General features: G+C 38.6%; 1 protein-coding gene across 4 annotated transcripts; it reads left to right on the top strand.

Moving 5' to 3' along the window:
• The first annotated feature begins 398 nt into the window (after positions 1–398).
• Positions 399–17,083, top strand: LOC120748564 (granulocyte-macrophage colony-stimulating factor receptor subunit alpha-like). Of its 4 annotated transcripts, none has more exons than XM_040055071.1 (12): positions 399–505; positions 4,937–5,054; positions 5,229–5,362; positions 6,320–6,440; positions 7,736–7,865; positions 7,957–8,132; positions 9,468–9,607; positions 11,301–11,333; positions 12,213–12,342; positions 12,984–13,077; positions 13,709–13,784; positions 16,490–17,083. In XM_040055071.1, exons 2-12 carry the CDS (start codon positions 4,967–4,969, stop codon positions 16,550–16,552), a joined length of 1,185 nt encoding a protein of 394 aa, XP_039911005.1. In that variant the 5' UTR covers positions 399–505; positions 4,937–4,966; the 3' UTR covers positions 16,553–17,083. The 4 variants fall into 4 exon arrangements, with proteins under 4 accessions (XP_039911005.1, XP_039911003.1, XP_039911006.1 ...); XM_040055069.1 differs by having other exon boundaries at positions 5,226–5,362; XM_040055070.1 differs by having other exon boundaries at positions 476–505; positions 4,957–5,054; positions 5,226–5,362.
• The last annotated feature ends 768 nt before the right edge of the window (positions 17,084–17,851 follow it).

Here is a 17,851-nt window from a genome sequence, read left to right as displayed (position 1 = left end):
TTGTGGAGGGGCCATAACCAACATATACAGGCAGTCACTTTAAACGTGGACTAGTCACACAACAATGCTGTTATTTCCAGAAAATATTCTTTATGAAAATCTGTTTATTTGTAGAAGTGGTATTTCTATGAGCACTTTAATATACTGTGATTCTACTGAACATTTATGTATTTTTGGATAACGTGTTTGCATATTGTGACTATTAATGCTTAGTTCATCTGATATAACAGGAAGGAAGAGTTAGTTGCATGATCTCTTCATGAGAAATTAACATCTGCCAATCAGGAAACTTAAGGAAGCTCAAAAGCAGTAAAGGAAATGACAAACTAAGCAGCTTTCTAACTTGCAGCATTTGTTACTTAATACTGTCATGCAGTAAAACAAAACTAACTGGCAGAGCAAAACACTTAGAGATTTCTGCATGACTACAACTGCATGTTAAAGCGTCCTTGTTGCTGCGAATCAAAATCAAACAAGATAAAGAGGAGTGTTTTTTCAAGAGGAGGTATGTCTTTCAGTGTTGTGTGTTGAATTTTTTTGTGCCACAGAATATTTTTTGCAGGATAAAAATATTTGCCAGGGATTAAGTTAGGTACAGTCATACTTGCACATGTACAAAATCTGGATTAGTGTCCTTCAAGTTTAAGGAATTCTAGAGAAAATTTTGAGGATTCTTTTGTCTATTTGATTAAAAGTAGAAATGTGTGTATACAAAATATTTAAAGATTTCTGCAAGATCCAAGGGAGACTGTGAAATGTCTGTGTTATATATTGCACTATCTGAAATTTTTTATCTGACATCTATTTTTCAATAGCTGAAATAAATGCTATTTTCTGTATCTCTTCTATAAATTACTCAGAGTAGAAATATGTAGATTTCTATTTCTTGGGGGGGAAGAAGGTAAATCACAAAATCATGGAATGGTTGAGGCTGGAAGGCGCTTCTGGAAATTGTCTTATCCCAAGCCTTGCTTAGAGCAGGGTCAGCTACAGCAGGTTGCTCAGGGCTTTGTCCAGTCAACACTAGAGACTTCAAAGTTTTCTGGGAAAACTTGTTCAGGTAGCTGACTACCTCACAGTAAAAGTGGTTTTCTTGTGTTTAAATTCAATTTCCATTATTTCAGTTTTTGCCCATCGCTTTTTGTCCAGTCACTTGTCACCACTGAGTAGAGCCTGGCTCTTTCTCATTCCCCACAGCTGGGTATTTGTACACATGGATTACATCTCACTGAGCCTCCATCTCTCCAGGATGAACATTGCCAGATTTCTCAGCCTCTTCTCATATGTCAGAGCCCTTAGTCATCTTTGCTCACCTCCAGTAGCTCCTTATCTTTCTTTTTCTGGGGATCCCAGAGCAAGACCTGGCACTCCAGAAACATCTCCCTTGATCTGCTGCCTCATGCAGCCCAGGGTGCCTTTGATCTTCTGTTTTGCAAGAGCACATTGTTGGCCTGTGGCCAGCCTGTGCTGTCTCTGCAAAACTGCTTTCCAGGCGAATCTCAGCCTCTGCTTGAGCCAGGGGTGGCTCCTCCCCAAGCACAGGACTCAGCACCTTCTTTTGTTTAATTCCAAAAGATTCTTGTTCCATTTCTCCAGGTTCCTCTGAAGCAAAATAGCTGCGTATCACCCATTTCTCCCAGTTTTGTATCATCTACAGGAATCAGAATACTGATCTAAAAACTGACATACTTGTATTTAGGCAGGAATTTGATAGTGATATTTCATTGCTTGGCGTGCATTGTGAGGTTTCTATTCCTATTTCAATGCTTCCAGGAAGGCTTAGCCAGTGTATGATACTCTCCATATCTCAACAATGTATACATATCAGTTTATCCTATCCTGACATTACCCAGTGAGTAAAATACAAAGTTTCCTTTCTGGAAGTGTGTCATGGACAGGAGTAACTTTCCCAGAGACATAGAACCAAATAAGTCACTGGTCTCAGGTGACATTTTCTGGTACCATTCTGCACTCACAGCCTAAGAGCAAAGACAGTAGACTAAGTGGGTAAGAACTGATGGTGCTGGACTCAGTATTTAGTGCATGCTTTCTGTAGAAATCACTACAGACTGCCTGACTGTATTTTACTTCTGACACATTGATAAGGTGGATAGATTGGGTTTATAAAAACTGTCCTGGAGAGAGCTAGGGAGTGAGCTAAGGGTTGAGGAGTCAGGAAAACAGGTGCTTGAGTACCCCCTGGGGCCCCCCCTATATAGCAGGATAGACACACACTACTGAGGCTGGACAGGGGAGAAAGAGGAAAGAAACAAAGCAGAAAAAACCCCCATACAGTTCAGGAATTTTCATCTTAATAAATTCTATTTTGATGAAATATGAAGAAATACTGCTTACAGCAGACTGTGTATGGTTCTTCTGGTCCGATCCTTCAAATAACACTCACAATCATTTTGACATGAGTGTTCTTTCTGGCACCTTCAATACTGAGGTGACTTCAGATGAGAAAGAGGTTTAGCACACCTGTCTGGAGAAAACCAGTCTGGGAGAGGATGAAGGTCCTGGAGGCAGAAAATTCCTAAAAATACAATGCTGGAGCCACTTGTTTGGCCACCGTACAGAAGGTCTGGATTTCTCAGCTAAATGGCTTGGGGCTCACCACAGCTCCTATATGGCTCATCCTGCCTGCAGGCGGAGAAAAAGCAGAGGATCTGGCTATGTGTTGGGCCATTCAGCTGGAATGGTCATTTCCTATGAGGAAAGTGAATGCTTACAGGCCCTGCTATTCCCACTGCATATCCAATGAAATGTCCAGAGTGTGCAGACAAAGATGCCACCAAACGCTTCTCCAAGCAGAGAGGGCTGTGGATGATTCCTATGGCAGTGCCCCAGATGAGCATTTCCAGGAGAAAGCATGAAGGGCACTTTCAATATGTGCATAGGAAACTTGAGGGATATTTTGAAAGCACAGGAGTAATCAGAACAGAGAGAGGGAGATCTCAAGAAAAATGAAACAAAGAAAATAAAGGAAAGGTGAGCAGGCAGTTGCCAAATAGAAAACAAATGCCTAGAAAAGGAACATAAGGTGAGGAAAGGAAAGGGAAAATATTGAGTGACTGAACAAAATGGAGAAAAGATTGGCTAGAAGGACAGCAGGTTTCAAGGCTTTCATGTGCATTACTGGGGAGGTCCCTGAGAGGATGATGGGAAAGTGGAAATAACTATTGAGACCGATATCGCGTGGAGCATTTCATGGCCAGTCCTCCATGCTGTTTGTGCTTGAGATTCTTCAGTATCACTTCCCAGCAGCCTTGGCCACTTCCTTCTGTAGTATGATGATGGACAAACATAGATGCTGCAAGAGATAAGCAGCTTACAGTGAAGGGTCTGTGTCTGTTACAACCCCAGCACTGTGTCCTGGCCTGGCTTGAATTATGGGAACCATGATGGATGTGTCACGTCAAGCCAATTTCCAGGAAATGTGACACGCCTTCTGAAGATATTCAAGACTACACAATGACTTGCTTGGAACATCAGTGTGGGTTTTTGCTTTCACCACAAGTAGAGTAATTTTGAAATCAGCATTCTGAAATGGCCATAAAAATTAATATAGAAGGGCTGAGTACTAAGAAAATATTACCACGTTTCTCTTTTTCCTGAGTTTGTATGAATTTAATTCAGTTCTAGAATGAATCTTAGTACTACCTGCAGTCAAGAAAATTGCTACTATGAAGTTGCACTGCTAGACAATGCTAAAGCAAACAAAAATTTAACCAGAGTTGCTTCTTCCTGTAAAAAAAAAAAAAAAAAAAAAAAAAAAAAAAAAAAAAAAAAAAAAAAAAAAAAAAAAAAAACAAAAAACAAAAAAGCTGGGACTAGAGAAATATTTTCTAAAGAGTTTTAACCTCCTTGGAAAAAAGAAAAACTGTACATAAGATGAGAAATGTTTACAAGAGCTGATACCACATGAATGAATGCAGAGTCACCCTTTGCTGGTACTCACACTTCCTTAGTAATTTAAATTGCCCCCAGTGAACTGGAACATCTTATTCCTTGGTTTCTGACATTGTACCAAGCAAAACTTTGAAGCAGACTCTTCTGTATGGATGCAAACCTCTAAGAACGGTGGAAGTTATGAAGTTTGAAAAGTGGAGACCCATTTGTGATAGCAAACAGGAAAAAATACTGTGGTGCCCTGACCTTGGCCGGCCACCAGCTGCCACCAAGCTGCTCTCTCACTTCCCCTCTTCCTTTTCTTCCCCTCAGCAGACAATATCCAGCCACTCCCTAGGACAGGGGGCTGCTCTACACATAGCACTTGCTTTGTAAGTCAAATGTCTGGACAAGAAATGCCTCATCCCACCCCAATCTTTCTTTCTCCCGGGTTTTATTGCTGACCATGATGCCATATGATATGGGATAACCCTATCAGTAGGGGTCAGCTGTCCTGGCCATGTTCTGGCTCACCCCAGTCCCACTGGCCTCTGCAGAGTTGGTGGGACAGGGCTGGAGAGACAACCCTGGTGCTGCGCCAGCACCGCTCAGCAACAGCCAAACACTGGTGTGTTACCAACGCCATTCTGGCTACTAATACAGAGCACAGCATTGTGATGTTCACATCAAGGAAACCTGTCTTTCTGATGGTATAGTTAGGATAGATAGGTGGCAAAAAGAAATTCTAAGTCATGGTCTCTGCACTGAATACAGTGAGCGCATTTATCATCATGAGAGTCTGTGGCCTCTTTATCTCAAACTACTTTGTTATAGGTAGTATCATGGCTATTCAGTTCTTTTAAAGAAGAGGTGCCTGCCAGACATCCTGAAATATACCCTCTGCCTGGTTTTCTAAAGAATATGGTAAAAAATTTAAGTTTTCCAAAGCCAAAATACACTTCAACATGATCTTCCTTTTTTTTTTTTTTTTTTTTTTTTTTTTTTTTTTTTTTTTTTTTTTTTTTTTTTTTTTCCCTTTCTGAAGGTTTCATTATCTTTTTCCAGAGGAAGAAATATGTTTGATCCTCTTGGACTCATTTGTATGATTTGGTGGTATATGATGCTATTGCGTCCCCTGCATGCTGACATCCAGTGTATGGAGTGTAAGTATGTTTTTGCACATAAAATCTGAGAAACGAGGTTTAACTCTTCATTTATCAGAGATACTTGCAATGAAACTGGCAATTGCTCTCCAAAGCCTGGCAGATACCACCCTCTGCATGTAACAAAAGCAATGACATATCCTTACTGAACTTATGCTGCAACACTTTCAGCAGACGCACAGGAATCGCCTCTTACAAATGTGAACATGGACTGGAGAAAAATGGAACTGTCCTGGGAGAGCAGCAGGAATTTCTCTGAGTACAAATGTACCATCACAGACAGGGACATGGAATATATAGACATAAAGGTAAACTTGCTATTCATTGGTATAAATAATCATACCTTTTATCAATTTCACTTACTTTGAAAAAAATGTATGTTGCAGATAACATCTGACACGTGGCTGTTTGAAGTCCACAGCTTCACCTCTTAGGGGCTGTAGAAAGCCATCAGCAATGCCAGGGTGCATTTGCTGTGAGATGAGCACCCAATTCATACTTAAGAATTGAAATTCTGACACCAAAGTAGAAAGAAAGTGATAGCCTGAACTGCAGCTATATTGAATCATGAGTATGGATGTAGCTGCTGAAAAAAGCGGGCTGTGAGTTGAGATTTCTAGACTTTAAAGAGACAGAGACACCCCCTCAAAAAAATCCCAGAAACACTGCCATGGATTATGTATAAGTTTTTCACTTTTTTCCCAGTAAATTGTATAGTGTAAAGCTACTGCCTGTAGCACAGATTATGTTATAAACCCACATTATCCAAAGAGGAAAATAGGAAACTCGATAGAGAAAGAGATGGTTTATTAAACCTAGCAAAGCAGGTGCCCTAGAAATACATAGTACAAAATACATCACATCTTTATTGAAGATTATATGTGTAACACAATAGACACTTTTTAACCCCTGGGCAGGTCAGATGAGGACTTTTATTTTGCTTAATCCTTTGATTAAATTCCTTTGTGGTGGCTCCACTATGAATTAACCATCTTCTGTTATGCCACTGGGCTACTATTAGTGTCCTAAAATAGTTGTACACTAGTGTAGTATCCAGCTCCTGAGCTGCAAAGCTTTTTGTGTAGTTTTTGATCCCCCAGTTCCATTCTATATCACCCCCGAGTGCTAAAGGAGAGCCAAAACCATACATATACACACACATATACATGGAATTACATTCCGGAGTTGCACTTCCATAGCCAGCCTCATCGAACATGAGAAGAGGAAAAGCAGAGAAATAAAATATCCACATGTTCTCTTTTCAGGCATATAGTCCACTATGCAACTTTTCAGTGGGAGTACACATTCCTCTGCACAAAGGGGTATTCTTTATCATTGAAGTGCCAAACACAAACATCTCAAAACAATGCACCTTTCTGCCTGGAGGTAATGTATATGGTCGGGCTAAGGTTTTATACATTTGCAATCTTTGTAAAGTTAAACATTACCTTAGAAAACAATTACTTACACAGTAGGTAATTTTCTATTTAAAATTGTTTTTTTCAAATCTGTTAAAATTATTTGCTCTGCAATAAATGTCTCCATCACTCTGCAAGAGATATATTACTACAAATGTATCCATGATTGCATTATTCTCTTTTATAAAAAGGTTCCAAAACACCAATAAATTACAGTGGTTTAGGGGTAGATTCAAATAACTCTTCTGGCTGTTACAAATAAAGATGTTAGTACTTATTTATTGAATGCTTTTCTGCTGGGCTGTTGGTGAGTTTGTGGTGACCCATTTGTTCCCTTGCTTCTCAGCTCAGAGCTCTCTATTAAAATCGCCCAGCCAGCGGTGCTGCAGCAGGTGTGTGTAACTGGGGTATTTCAGACATTTCAGAGGTGATGAATTGGCAGCTTTCTCATGTCTGAGCAGAGAAAGTGCTCGCTGCTCTTCTCTTCCTGTAGGCTTGACAGCAGAAACACTCATGGTGACCCTCTTTCGAGTCAAACCAGGACACACTAAACTTTGGTGTTCCTCCTCAGCTGGACCTAGCTTCCAAGTGTGCAGCTTCCCCAGAGAACTCCCCTGTTCTTCCATAAGGTTGCCCTCTTTATTGGGCACTGGAGAGGACTGGAGTCGCTAGCAGAGGAAGCCTCCACGCTTTCACTGAATTTAGGACATACCACAGAAAGAAGCAGAAAACTGGCTGAAGAAGATGAGAGGAAGAGGCTGAGCATGCCTGCACAGCCCAGCCAGGAGGGACCTTCAAAAGAAATGAAGTTCCTGTTTCAATGTGCTTCAGAAAATCAAAAGAACAAGTCACTGTCGCCCACATGAAGGTGGAAAGATCTAGGGAGGAGCCTGCTTGATTGGAGAGCAGGAAGAAGTCCAACCTTACTTTTAAAAGTCTCAGCTTTTTTAATTCTCTGTGTAAACACATCAGGAGGGGTTTCCTGGGCATTAATTGCAAAAGGAGAAATACTTCTCTCTGTAGCAGCAGGGATGGTATTAAAAGGCAATGTACATGTGGAATGCTTCACTTGCTGACAGATTTCACAGGTCAGAGGGAGTTAAAGTGGAGTGAGAGTAGAGTTTTCTCTCGGTTGTCATTTGTGACCCGAGCAATAACTAGCTGGGACTGCAGGTATCTAACATATCTAAGGGTGTGCCATGATCCTCCAGCTTGGAGGAGTCACAGGATTTTTCCTCATCGTGGATATTCCTGTGTTTGCAGGCATGAATGGCTCAGCCATTGAAAACTTCTCCTGTGTGATTTATAACATCTTCCTCATGAACTGCACTTGGCAGGCAGGAAGGGATGCTCCAGCAGACACACAGTATTTTCTCTACTGGCAGAAGTCAAGGTGAGCAGGTCTGCTTGATCCAGGGAAGTGTGAATTCTCTTTCAACACATCACAGTGCCCATGTTTAACTAAAACAATTTGTTATATGCAGAGAGGACAATCAGATGGAATGTAAACTTTACATTAAAGATGAAAATAGCAGAAACATGGGATGTATCTTCCAAAATGTGAGCATAGGGACTGAAAAAGCTTACTTCCTGGTGAATGGATCCAGCAAAGACTCCCTGATCCAGTTCTATGATGAGTACATTGACCTGTATAAAATTGGTAAGTAAATTAACTTTTTTTTTTTTTTAATTATTATTATTATTATTACTGCTTTATAACATAAGGAAGTAGGGAATTTTTCTCTGAAAAGCAAAACAAAGTGTGTAGCTGTTTCAGGATCCTGCACTGTAGGGCTGACTTTCCTTCGAACAGTGTATAGAATATAGCTCCAAAACTTGACTAAAACAAGCAAAGGCAGAGGAAGCCTGAAAAAACTCCTGAGAGAAGAGGTGTGGCCATGATGCCTTAAGTTTCAGCTTTCGTGTTTTTCAGATTCTGTGCTGCCTAGGTGTGCAGTTCTCAGCCTCATATTAAGTGTTAGTAAGCTCTCTTCACAGAGTAGGTAGATAAAATAAATCCTTTTCCTGATGGAGACCAAGGACCACCATTACAAGTTTTCAGGCCCAAAACCATAAACAACAGTGGACTGGAGAGAGAAAACAAGAAGGGTGGGACTTGATAATCTGAAGCTGTAATTGAACAATTAACCCCAATATGCAAATGGACCAAAACTTATAAAAGTGTGAGACCTCATGACCGATTGTCCATTTTGTGACTATTTTGGGTCCATCTTGGGTGTAGCCCTGGCCAGGCTCTTGTTCTGCCTGAGGTGTATCCTTAAAGGCCTTTTAATAAATACCTGCTTTACTCTAGCTGTGTCCAGTCTCTAGTCCAGATCAGCCTTTCCAAGGCATCAGACACAGTCATGGATTCCAAGTAATGAAACACAATGGTTAGATTTTCAAGACCACCTTTCTTAAGGGCTTATTTTACCATCTCTTAATCTCACACCTCTCTGAGAGCCACAAGAGCTGCATGCCCTAAAACCAGAATGAGGGTTCAGTTTCCAAATTAGGACTGCGTTAATTAAATATATGGGAAACTCTGTGAGTTAGGTGTTTAAGCTCAAGGAGAAACCAGGTCACACTGAGTCAACTACATTATAGGCACTCCAATTCAGATGCCTTGAATGCATCATAAATAATACCATACATACAAAAACTTTCATCCTTTTTCCTATGGAACTTGCATTGTCAATGCATGGTTGGAAAACAGATGTAGAAGAAAATGACACTCTCATGATCGCACTACTAAATTACACAAAATCTTTCTTAGCTTTTCTTTACACAAGCTTCATTTACTTCAGATGTCCAAAAACTGCAGTGATATATTCTCAAGTTATGGAAGGGTATTCTACTGCTGTTTACCAGATAACTTTATTTAACACCAGCATCACACAGCTGTACATCAGCTGCCTCACCTTCACATGCATTTTGCTTGAGTTATAGCTGTTTACTGACTGTGCCTATATTAATTATTCCATTTTTTTCCCAGAAATACTCACTGCTCCATTAAATGTCGCTGCCCATTGTACCAGAGATTCAGCAGGTTGCATTATTACGTGGCATCCACCCCTTACAAGTAATAATGAAAAAGCAAAGTGTTTTGAGTATGAAATTAGCATACAAAATAAGGTATAAACAATTTCTTGGTTTGTCTTTGATTCTGCACCTATGCTCATGCATATCTATAATGTGTACATTTCTGACTTCTTTATTTGTTATTTTTTCTTCTCATAAGCTGTGGTGTCCTCCTACTCAGTTTTGCTGGTCTCATATCCCACCTCTCATTAACTTCTGCAGCTCAGAAGCTTACCGTGGTAGCAATTGCTCAGCCACAAGACCATTACATGAAAGATCAGCTAAGGGTTAAACATAAATATACAACTGCAATAAAGCAACACATCATTAAATCTTATTTCTTTATTAAAAACAGGACCAATGGCTTGCAGGCTGTTTGGAATATCTGGATTTTTTATCTTCCACACATTAATAGTAGCTACCTTCTTACCTATTGGTACAAGGTGCAATTGCAGTACATGTAGCTTTCCAGCCGGTTGGTATAATTTGACAGTAAGATCGTGTGTGAAATACTTAAAATGTTTTACATAAAGATATAGATCACAAGACAGCAGTGTTGTCAAAAAGTTTATTTGAAAGAAATACATGTTAACTCTCGTTTCCTGTGCCGCAGTCAGAATTGGTGGGGTTCCATGTAGATTTCTACATTTGGGTAGGAACTTCATCTCTTAGACTGAGACACTTTAATGTAGGCGTCTGCACAGGGGCACAAATATCTCCTCAGGGTCAGTGCACATCAGGGCTCCCTGCTGTGGAGCAGTAGGTGCCTCATAACCCTTGAGACAGTGTAGGAACCAGAAGTACCGACACGGAGATGGCAGCTAGAACTCACACCTTTCAGGAGGGGCCAGCAGAGGTAAGACAGCTAAAGCAGCACTACACATCTAAAGTTTAAGCAACTCGTTTACATACTGCTCATTTCCAGCACAGGCTGATGACTTCCATCATGTCCTAAGCTGAAAGCACTCAGCTGACAATGAGTGATGGGGAAATCCTAGTCTGCTTTGTAGTGCAACACACGCTATGGGTGTGTTTTCTGTAATGAGACATTCCTTCCAGTTACACCTTTCTAACTTTTCCATAATGCTGGCTATCCTGATATTACATGTGATAGATGTTTCCAGGATCTCAGCTTTTCAATTCTTTCTGAGATCATTGCTGAGAGTCACTGCTGTTGAATTTGTTCACTCATTTTTGAACCTATGCTTCTCTTCAAAATTTTCAGGTTCTTTGATCCAGGTCAATGTTTGATTCCAGATAATTAAATTTTGATTGCATAGGATGTGTTAAGTAGCTCTTCACAGAAAGTCCCTGAGCATGGATAAGTCTAACAGAGACTTTGACTGGAAAGAGGGTAAATTTGCTATTCACATCAATTTTATGCACAGGTTATCAAACTATTGTGAAATCACAGCTTCTGGATCTGCCATGTTTGTAGGATGATGTGATTGCTTGTGTAATTCAGATATGGATGAGAATGCATAGTGTGTATAAAATACCCTCAGTGGCAAATACAGCTTCTCACATCTACTGATAAATAATTAATGTTTCCTTCCTTTTCTAAAAGGAAATGTGGGAAGACAAAACTCTGACTAAAATGCTGTTATTCTGGGATATTACTGGAGGATAATTTCCGACTGATTTTTCAGTTTAAAATAACTTCAAAAGTAAGAAAATGAGAACAAAATAAAGAAATATTTGTTTGATAAGAAAATAATAAAAATGAAGACTTGTCTTTGTTTTGCAGGATGAGCCCAATAAAGAGAAAAACCCTCCTCATGTAAGTATTCTTGTCACATACAAATTTGTGCTGTTGCCCACTTAAGCATATAAATACCATTACAGAAAATACACTTACTTCTAGAACTACAAGTTTTGCATAAATGTAGCTATAAGAATTCAGAAAAATATGTTCCTGTGATATCTTTAAGTGTAAATTTAACATCCCTTTTGGATGAGGTAGGCAAAATTTTCCGTGCATTTCATAAAACTTCACACATTCCATCTGTTTCATAAGTAGATTTTGATCCTGACAGATGTGACTTTTTGCTTACTGAAAATCTGAAACACTCTTTCTCATTGGAATAATACCGCGGATAGCTCAGGACAGCTAGGCAAGGGCAGTACAACAAACTTCAAAACCTGGGGAATTTAATAAATACTGTCAGTCTTCCTTCGACAAGTTAGTGGTCTTCTAAGCCTTGGAAGGGCTTAACAGATTCCAGACTTTGTATAAAGTATCATGAGGCCAAATATTATATATCTGTTACTGTATCGTCTCAAGAACATTAAATCTTTTTAGCAATGACAGACACCATCCATGCCTGTTTAATCCCCATGCAGGTTGCAAGGGGAGTTTACAGGGTACTTCTCCAATTTCTGCTTTGCTTCTTTCAGATTTGTTTAGGTTCCACAAACAAGGACACAGACATTAAAAAAAGTGTCCATAAAAAGTAATAAAAGAAATCAAAGACAAACTTCAAAAAAATTTAATCTTCAAAATCCAGAGAGTTTTGCTGGGAAGACAGTACATCATAAAATCATACCTTTTTTTTTTTTTTTTTTTTTTTAATAGAAATTGCATCAGGAAATTTACCCACAAATTTTGTTAATATTTGCCTATGAGATGAAATGCAGAGTCTGATCACTTTCCTTTTAGGTACGGAATAACAGATACGAATTCCAAAATTACAATGAGAAAAAAAGATACACTCTGAGAATCAGAGCACGTGGAAAAAACTGTCTCGTAAGCAAAAATTGGGGGGAATGGAGTGAACCCATTGAGTTTGGTAAGACTTTGAATTTTTTGTTTTGTTTTGTTTTGTTTTTTACAGGATTACCTTGTTTTCTTCCCTTTCCTCCTCACAGTCACAGAAACAAATGAAACCTTAACTTTTACCCAATTACATAGAAGGAACTGGGTGAATTTTATTAATGTGGAGTAGCTTCAATACTCTGGCAGCAGAGCCTCTGATTAGCTGGGATTGTGAAGGTAGCAGTTACTCAGATGCCATGGCTACAGAAACAGACTGAGACAGACCCACTGTTGTCTTTGATCTGCTGTGATGAGGCTGCCTATCAGTTCTCTTAAGTTTTTATGATGAATATCATCCCCTTCCTTCTGCATCTTTCTTTTCATTCTTTCTACTAATTTTGCTTTATTAATTGTTCTGCAACTCTGTTTATTCTTCTCTTTTTCCAGAATTTTTAAAAATTTCTCCAAGTTTTCATTCTCTAAAGCTTAACTATCTGAAAAGGTTTAAGATGTATCAAGACCATCCTCATTTTGGAAAAAAATTCTATAATGAAGTCAAGTCAAAGTCCTTTAGGACATTCAAAAAATGTAGTGAAATTCACACTCATTACATCATACAGTCACAAAGGCAGCTTTTTGCCATGCTAAAATATTTTTCTCTCTTGGCTGTTTCAGGTCGAGGGGAAGATTATTTTATTTTTGTGATTTTATTTCTGACTGCACTTGGAACAATCTCAATTACACTTCTTCTGTACTGTCTTTTCAAAAGGTAAATCAACCTTTTTCCTACAGACACTACTGACAGAATATTATCTATATGAAACTCATTCCTCCAACCTCCTACTTTCCTACCTGCAAATTTAAATAATCTGATTATCAATGTCATGAACTATTACCATCAGGATTGCTGTGGATGGCCTTTGGCACGCAAAATCACTAAGTGGAAAAGGGGGAAAGGATGTTTAAGTTATTAAGTGATCAATTCTACCAGATCCTACAAAAGCTTTTTTGTTTTTACTTTTAAGAATTTAACATCCAGGTTGCTTTGAAGCCATTGGATGTATACAGTACCAGACAAGAGGGAATCCAAAATAATGTATTGCTACTTTGATGAAACTTCCCACCCAGTGGTGAAAGTTTTGTCATGTGATTTACTCAAAGTAATTTATTAATATTTACTGTGATTCTAATCACAAAACAAATATTAATAACCCAAATGCTAAGTGTAATAATAGCTACCCACCAGTTACCCCGCTGAAAATATTTCTCATTTTATTTGTAGAGCAATAGGTATTCAATCTTGAAAGTAAAAAATGTCCTTAAATTACAACACAAAATGTTTGTGTAAGTTATATTAGCAGTATTTTCAATTTCTCCACCATCCCATTTTCTACCCAAAGGTACTGCAGTTTCAAGAGCATATTTCCTCCCATACCACAACCAAGAGACAAATTCAATGCTGATGAAGATATCCAGGTATGATTTCTTCTCAATTCAGTCAAATTTGTTAACTTTAAACCACAACAGACAAAGGACTAGAAGAAATGACTTCTAAAAATAAGTGTTAACATTTCGTCCAAAACTAGTATCTGTCATACAAGCTATGCTACTTTGAAACCTGAAATGCTCTGTGCCAACACTAAAACAAAAGATTGTTTTTGAGTTATTTGCAGACATATTTTAAGACCAGTTTTCACTTTTACTGAAACCAGTAATTTCTGTGTGTACCAGCTTCGTAGGGTTGCTGTTCATTCTTTAAAAATAACCTAAGTGAAGATGCATTTTCAATGTACAAAAAGTACATTTTCCATTAGCCTTTTCAAACATCAGTGTTCATAATATAATGTGAATATATATTTCATAAGCCTGACCTATACCCACGTAAAAAATCCTGTCACACTTAGTGCAAATCAACAGGCCTGGAAAGACTTAACAGTTAAACTAACCTTCCTCTTGCTTCAACACAGGATTTGCAATTTCAGTGTTTTGTGCAAATTGTACTTGACCAATACACTGCAGCATCCCTGCGCAGCCTATTCTGTGTATTTATTCAGCCTTACTTTTAAAAAGCCTTTTTAATAGCTTTGTTTAATGCATTTAAAATCCACTTTTTACCCTTATTCCTTTCCTGTTTACAGTATCTTACACACCTGCACACTGTCAAAAGCAAGTAACTCTTCTGTCTTTCTGCACACATCATTACAATCAGGCTTCAAGCCATTCATGCTCCTCAAATCCACCTATTGAGCAGTGGTTTGTATGGTGACGTCATAGTGAGGGGGTGCTTTCTCTCAGCTGGCTAAAGCAAAGACATACTTGAAGTCAGTAAATCAGATTAGTTATTAATTGCCTAAAATTCAGTGGCAACACCACACATTCCAATGAGGATTCCAAAAGTGACACATAAATTTTCCTTCAATCGTTTACAATGAATCCCCAAATGTCTTGACTACTAAAACTCTCTATAGTTTTGGTAACTATATACCAGCTTGTGGTCCTGAATAATTTGTCTTTGGTCCTACCATCTCTGGCTTCCACAGAAAGCAGGTAGGAATGTGACTCAGGTTTCCTCATACACCTTAAGTCATAAATGCCTAGTATCTCATCCCTACCAGGCTGCCACAGCTAAGGCTACAGAGCAGCAGTCCACAGTCCATCATATTAAATAATAATAGCTAGGAAAATAACAAGCAGTTTCTGGAAAATTGCATACTGATTGCTTGCTTTTCCTGAACTTAAGTGGCTTCCAGATTCCTGTGCATATACTACCACTCCACTACAACCCAGAGGCCTTTGTGGATGAGGTCTGTAAACTGTGGCACAGGCACTTCCATGCAGGGAGCAATGTAGTAGCAGCAATTGCCAAAGTTAAGTGAAGCCCTCGTTACCTCACACCTGCCAACTGGCACTGTGAAGATAATTCATATGGTTTTGACATGTTTAAACAGTTTGGTCTGCTCTTAAAATCTGATTTTATTTCACCTTTTCTCTCCAAACTCAGTACCTTTAACACTGATTGAATGTTGTAATTCTTCAAATATTGTAATTAAAATAATGACAAAATACAAAAAGTACATTTTCAAAAGCTCTCCTCCTCCTGAATACCAAACACTCTCCCTGACATTTAGTGCTAATGGATTTTTGAGCTGTTTTGAAACCTGCAACATCCTTTGCTAATCACCCCTTTTTAAAGCTTGCATTTCCTTTCCATCTTTCACATTTTCTTTTCTCCTACACAATGCTTTTCTCCAGATCACTGGAAAAGCTCATGATTTAAAAAACCGGCACTGCACTGCATCTTTAAAACACTCCTGTTAAAGAATTGCCAATTTTATTTGCTTTAAGATCCTACCAACCAAATCATTCAGTGAATCAGACAACTTGCACTCCTCTAATACATTTTATTTTACTCATCTTACTACAGACCATTGACTTTCTAGTCATTCTCTCCCCATATGCCTTCATCACCATTACTGAGTTTTATTGCCTCTTGCCTGGAGTTAAATATATTCCAAGAACTTGCCAGACACACTCTGAATACTTTCTTTGGAGAACAGTAAAGTAGCCCAAAACACCACGACCATAAAGCCCCGGAGTGCTTTATCTATTCTTCTTTCCTAGAAAAAAAGTCCCCAGGACACCCTGGTTTGAAGCTCTGCAACATACCCTCAGTGTGGCAGCAAGCTTGCTTTTTCAACCTTTTCCCCCCATGAGTACTGTCCTTTTTTAAAAAATTATTTATCTTCCCTCAAAACTTTAAACTCCAAGCGCTCTGTGAGTACTACAATCTTACCTAGCAGCATGCACTCCCCTAGAACTCCAGGTTAGTCAATGTAAAAATGTGTGATAGCAACCAAAATATTTTATCTACACATCTAGCTAATGCCTACATATGGAAAATTCAGGCAATACTGACTGAATAGATTCCTTCTGTTGTCTCAGCTAAGGTTGCCTAGTGTCTAAATCAGCTTCTGTTCTTCCTCCTGCTGACAGCTAGTACTGATCAAACATATTGAAACATTCCTTAACTGTCCTTAAAACTGTTTTCTCCTGCCTTGCAATCATTTAAGTACTGGAAGACCAAGATGGGATGCCTTTGGTACTGCTGAAACTAATGTTCAGAATGTTACCAACAGCAACTTGTAGCTTACTGCATGGTACAGAATTTTCCTTCTCTTTAGACAGAATATGTAAGTCTACCAACAAAAAGTCATACTGAGGAAGTAGCTAGAATTGAAGAATGATCCAACTTTCCAAAACCACACCTGATTCCCCAACATGGAAGAAAATTATGGTTCCTGCTGACGTACTTCAAACCAGCCTATAGAAGAATATGATCACCTATAAAACTGTTTTTCCCCTTAAAATCCACTTAAAATGGAGCAGATAAAAAAAAAAAGGGAGAAAAACGAGTGAAATTTGTTCTTTTCTCTTTGTTCAAACCCACAATGCCTGGCAACTAAGCTTTTCTTCAAGGCCTGCTTTGAGGAAGTGCTTAAACCTTGCTAAGAGGATCTTAGAGACAAGCCCTCTTACACAGAATAAAGCTGTTACTTCTTGTTGTCATCGCTATGGAAAGTTTTTTCCTCTCATTATGATTTCCTGTAGGCTGACAGGCTTGTTGTATAATGCCACAGTAATTTTAACTGTAATTTTTATATGCACAGTTATTTTCTAAAACACAAACCTATTAAAATGTTTAAATTTGCTTTGATCTTTTAATCAGTAACACCAAAATATCCCAATATATGCAATTAACCTTATGAAAGACAAAATCAGAGAATAAAATCATACCTGTCAATTATAACCACTAATACTGGTCTGTCAGCCATTTCATGAGCTCAGTAGTACTGCTGTAAATAGACCTCTGCAACACTGTGATCCCGTGCAGTTTTAGTATGTACTTAATTCACACAAATAGCATCTAAAGCCTTGGAAAAAAATCCAGAGTTGTGAGAAATGAAGTAAATCTAATATTTAATAGCTAGTTCTCAACAGTAAAATTTCCTCACAGATGCATTTTAGTTTCTCCCTTCAAAGGGTGCAAAAGCTATTTCCAATGGCTTTTAAAAATAATACAGGCTTTAGATGCCAGTATTTTCTTTTACAAATGCCAGGTATTTTCCTGATCACTTTTCAAAATGAATGAATTTCAGAGTTTCAAAAAGACAGAGAACAAATATGGGTTTTTTTTTAAAGTCTCATTTATTGTTTGCCTCTTACATCCCTAAACTGCACCACACATTGGAAATTGCTGCTGCATGACTAAGGGAAGTCACATACTAAAAAAAAAAAAAAAAAAAAAATCCACAAAAACCTGAACACCACAAATTAGCTCATATTGAATGCACAGCATAGGGAAATTGAAGTTCCATTTAAACACCTACACTTGCATTTTCTTTTCCTATTTCTTTTGGTTAAACCTTGTTCCAAAGGGGAGATTAGCTGTCAAAGTCGTGTCTCTGTCAGGGGTTGATGAAGTAACCACGTTGGGTTTTTCTCACAAAGCTTGAGCCACCATACCCACAGGGAGGTATCCAATC

Source organism: Hirundo rustica, chromosome 2, assembly GCF_015227805.2.
Source record: "Hirundo rustica isolate bHirRus1 chromosome 2, bHirRus1.pri.v3, whole genome shotgun sequence".
Classification (NCBI taxonomy): domain Eukaryota; kingdom Metazoa; phylum Chordata; class Aves; order Passeriformes; family Hirundinidae; genus Hirundo; species Hirundo rustica.
This window is presented reverse-complemented; position numbering and strand designations above follow the sequence as displayed.

Coding starts and splice junctions, on each gene's coding strand:
- LOC120748564 (XM_040055069.1), top strand. CDS start 4,967: ATGTTTGATCCTCTTGGACTCATTTGTATGATTTGGTGGTATATGATG. Junction 9,608..11,300: donor AAATTAGCATACAAAATAAG/GTATAAACAATT, acceptor TTTGTTTTGCAG/GATGAGCCCAATAAAGAGAA. Junction 13,078..13,708: donor CTGTACTGTCTTTTCAAAAG/GTAAATCAACCT, acceptor TTCTACCCAAAG/GTACTGCAGTTTCAAGAGCA.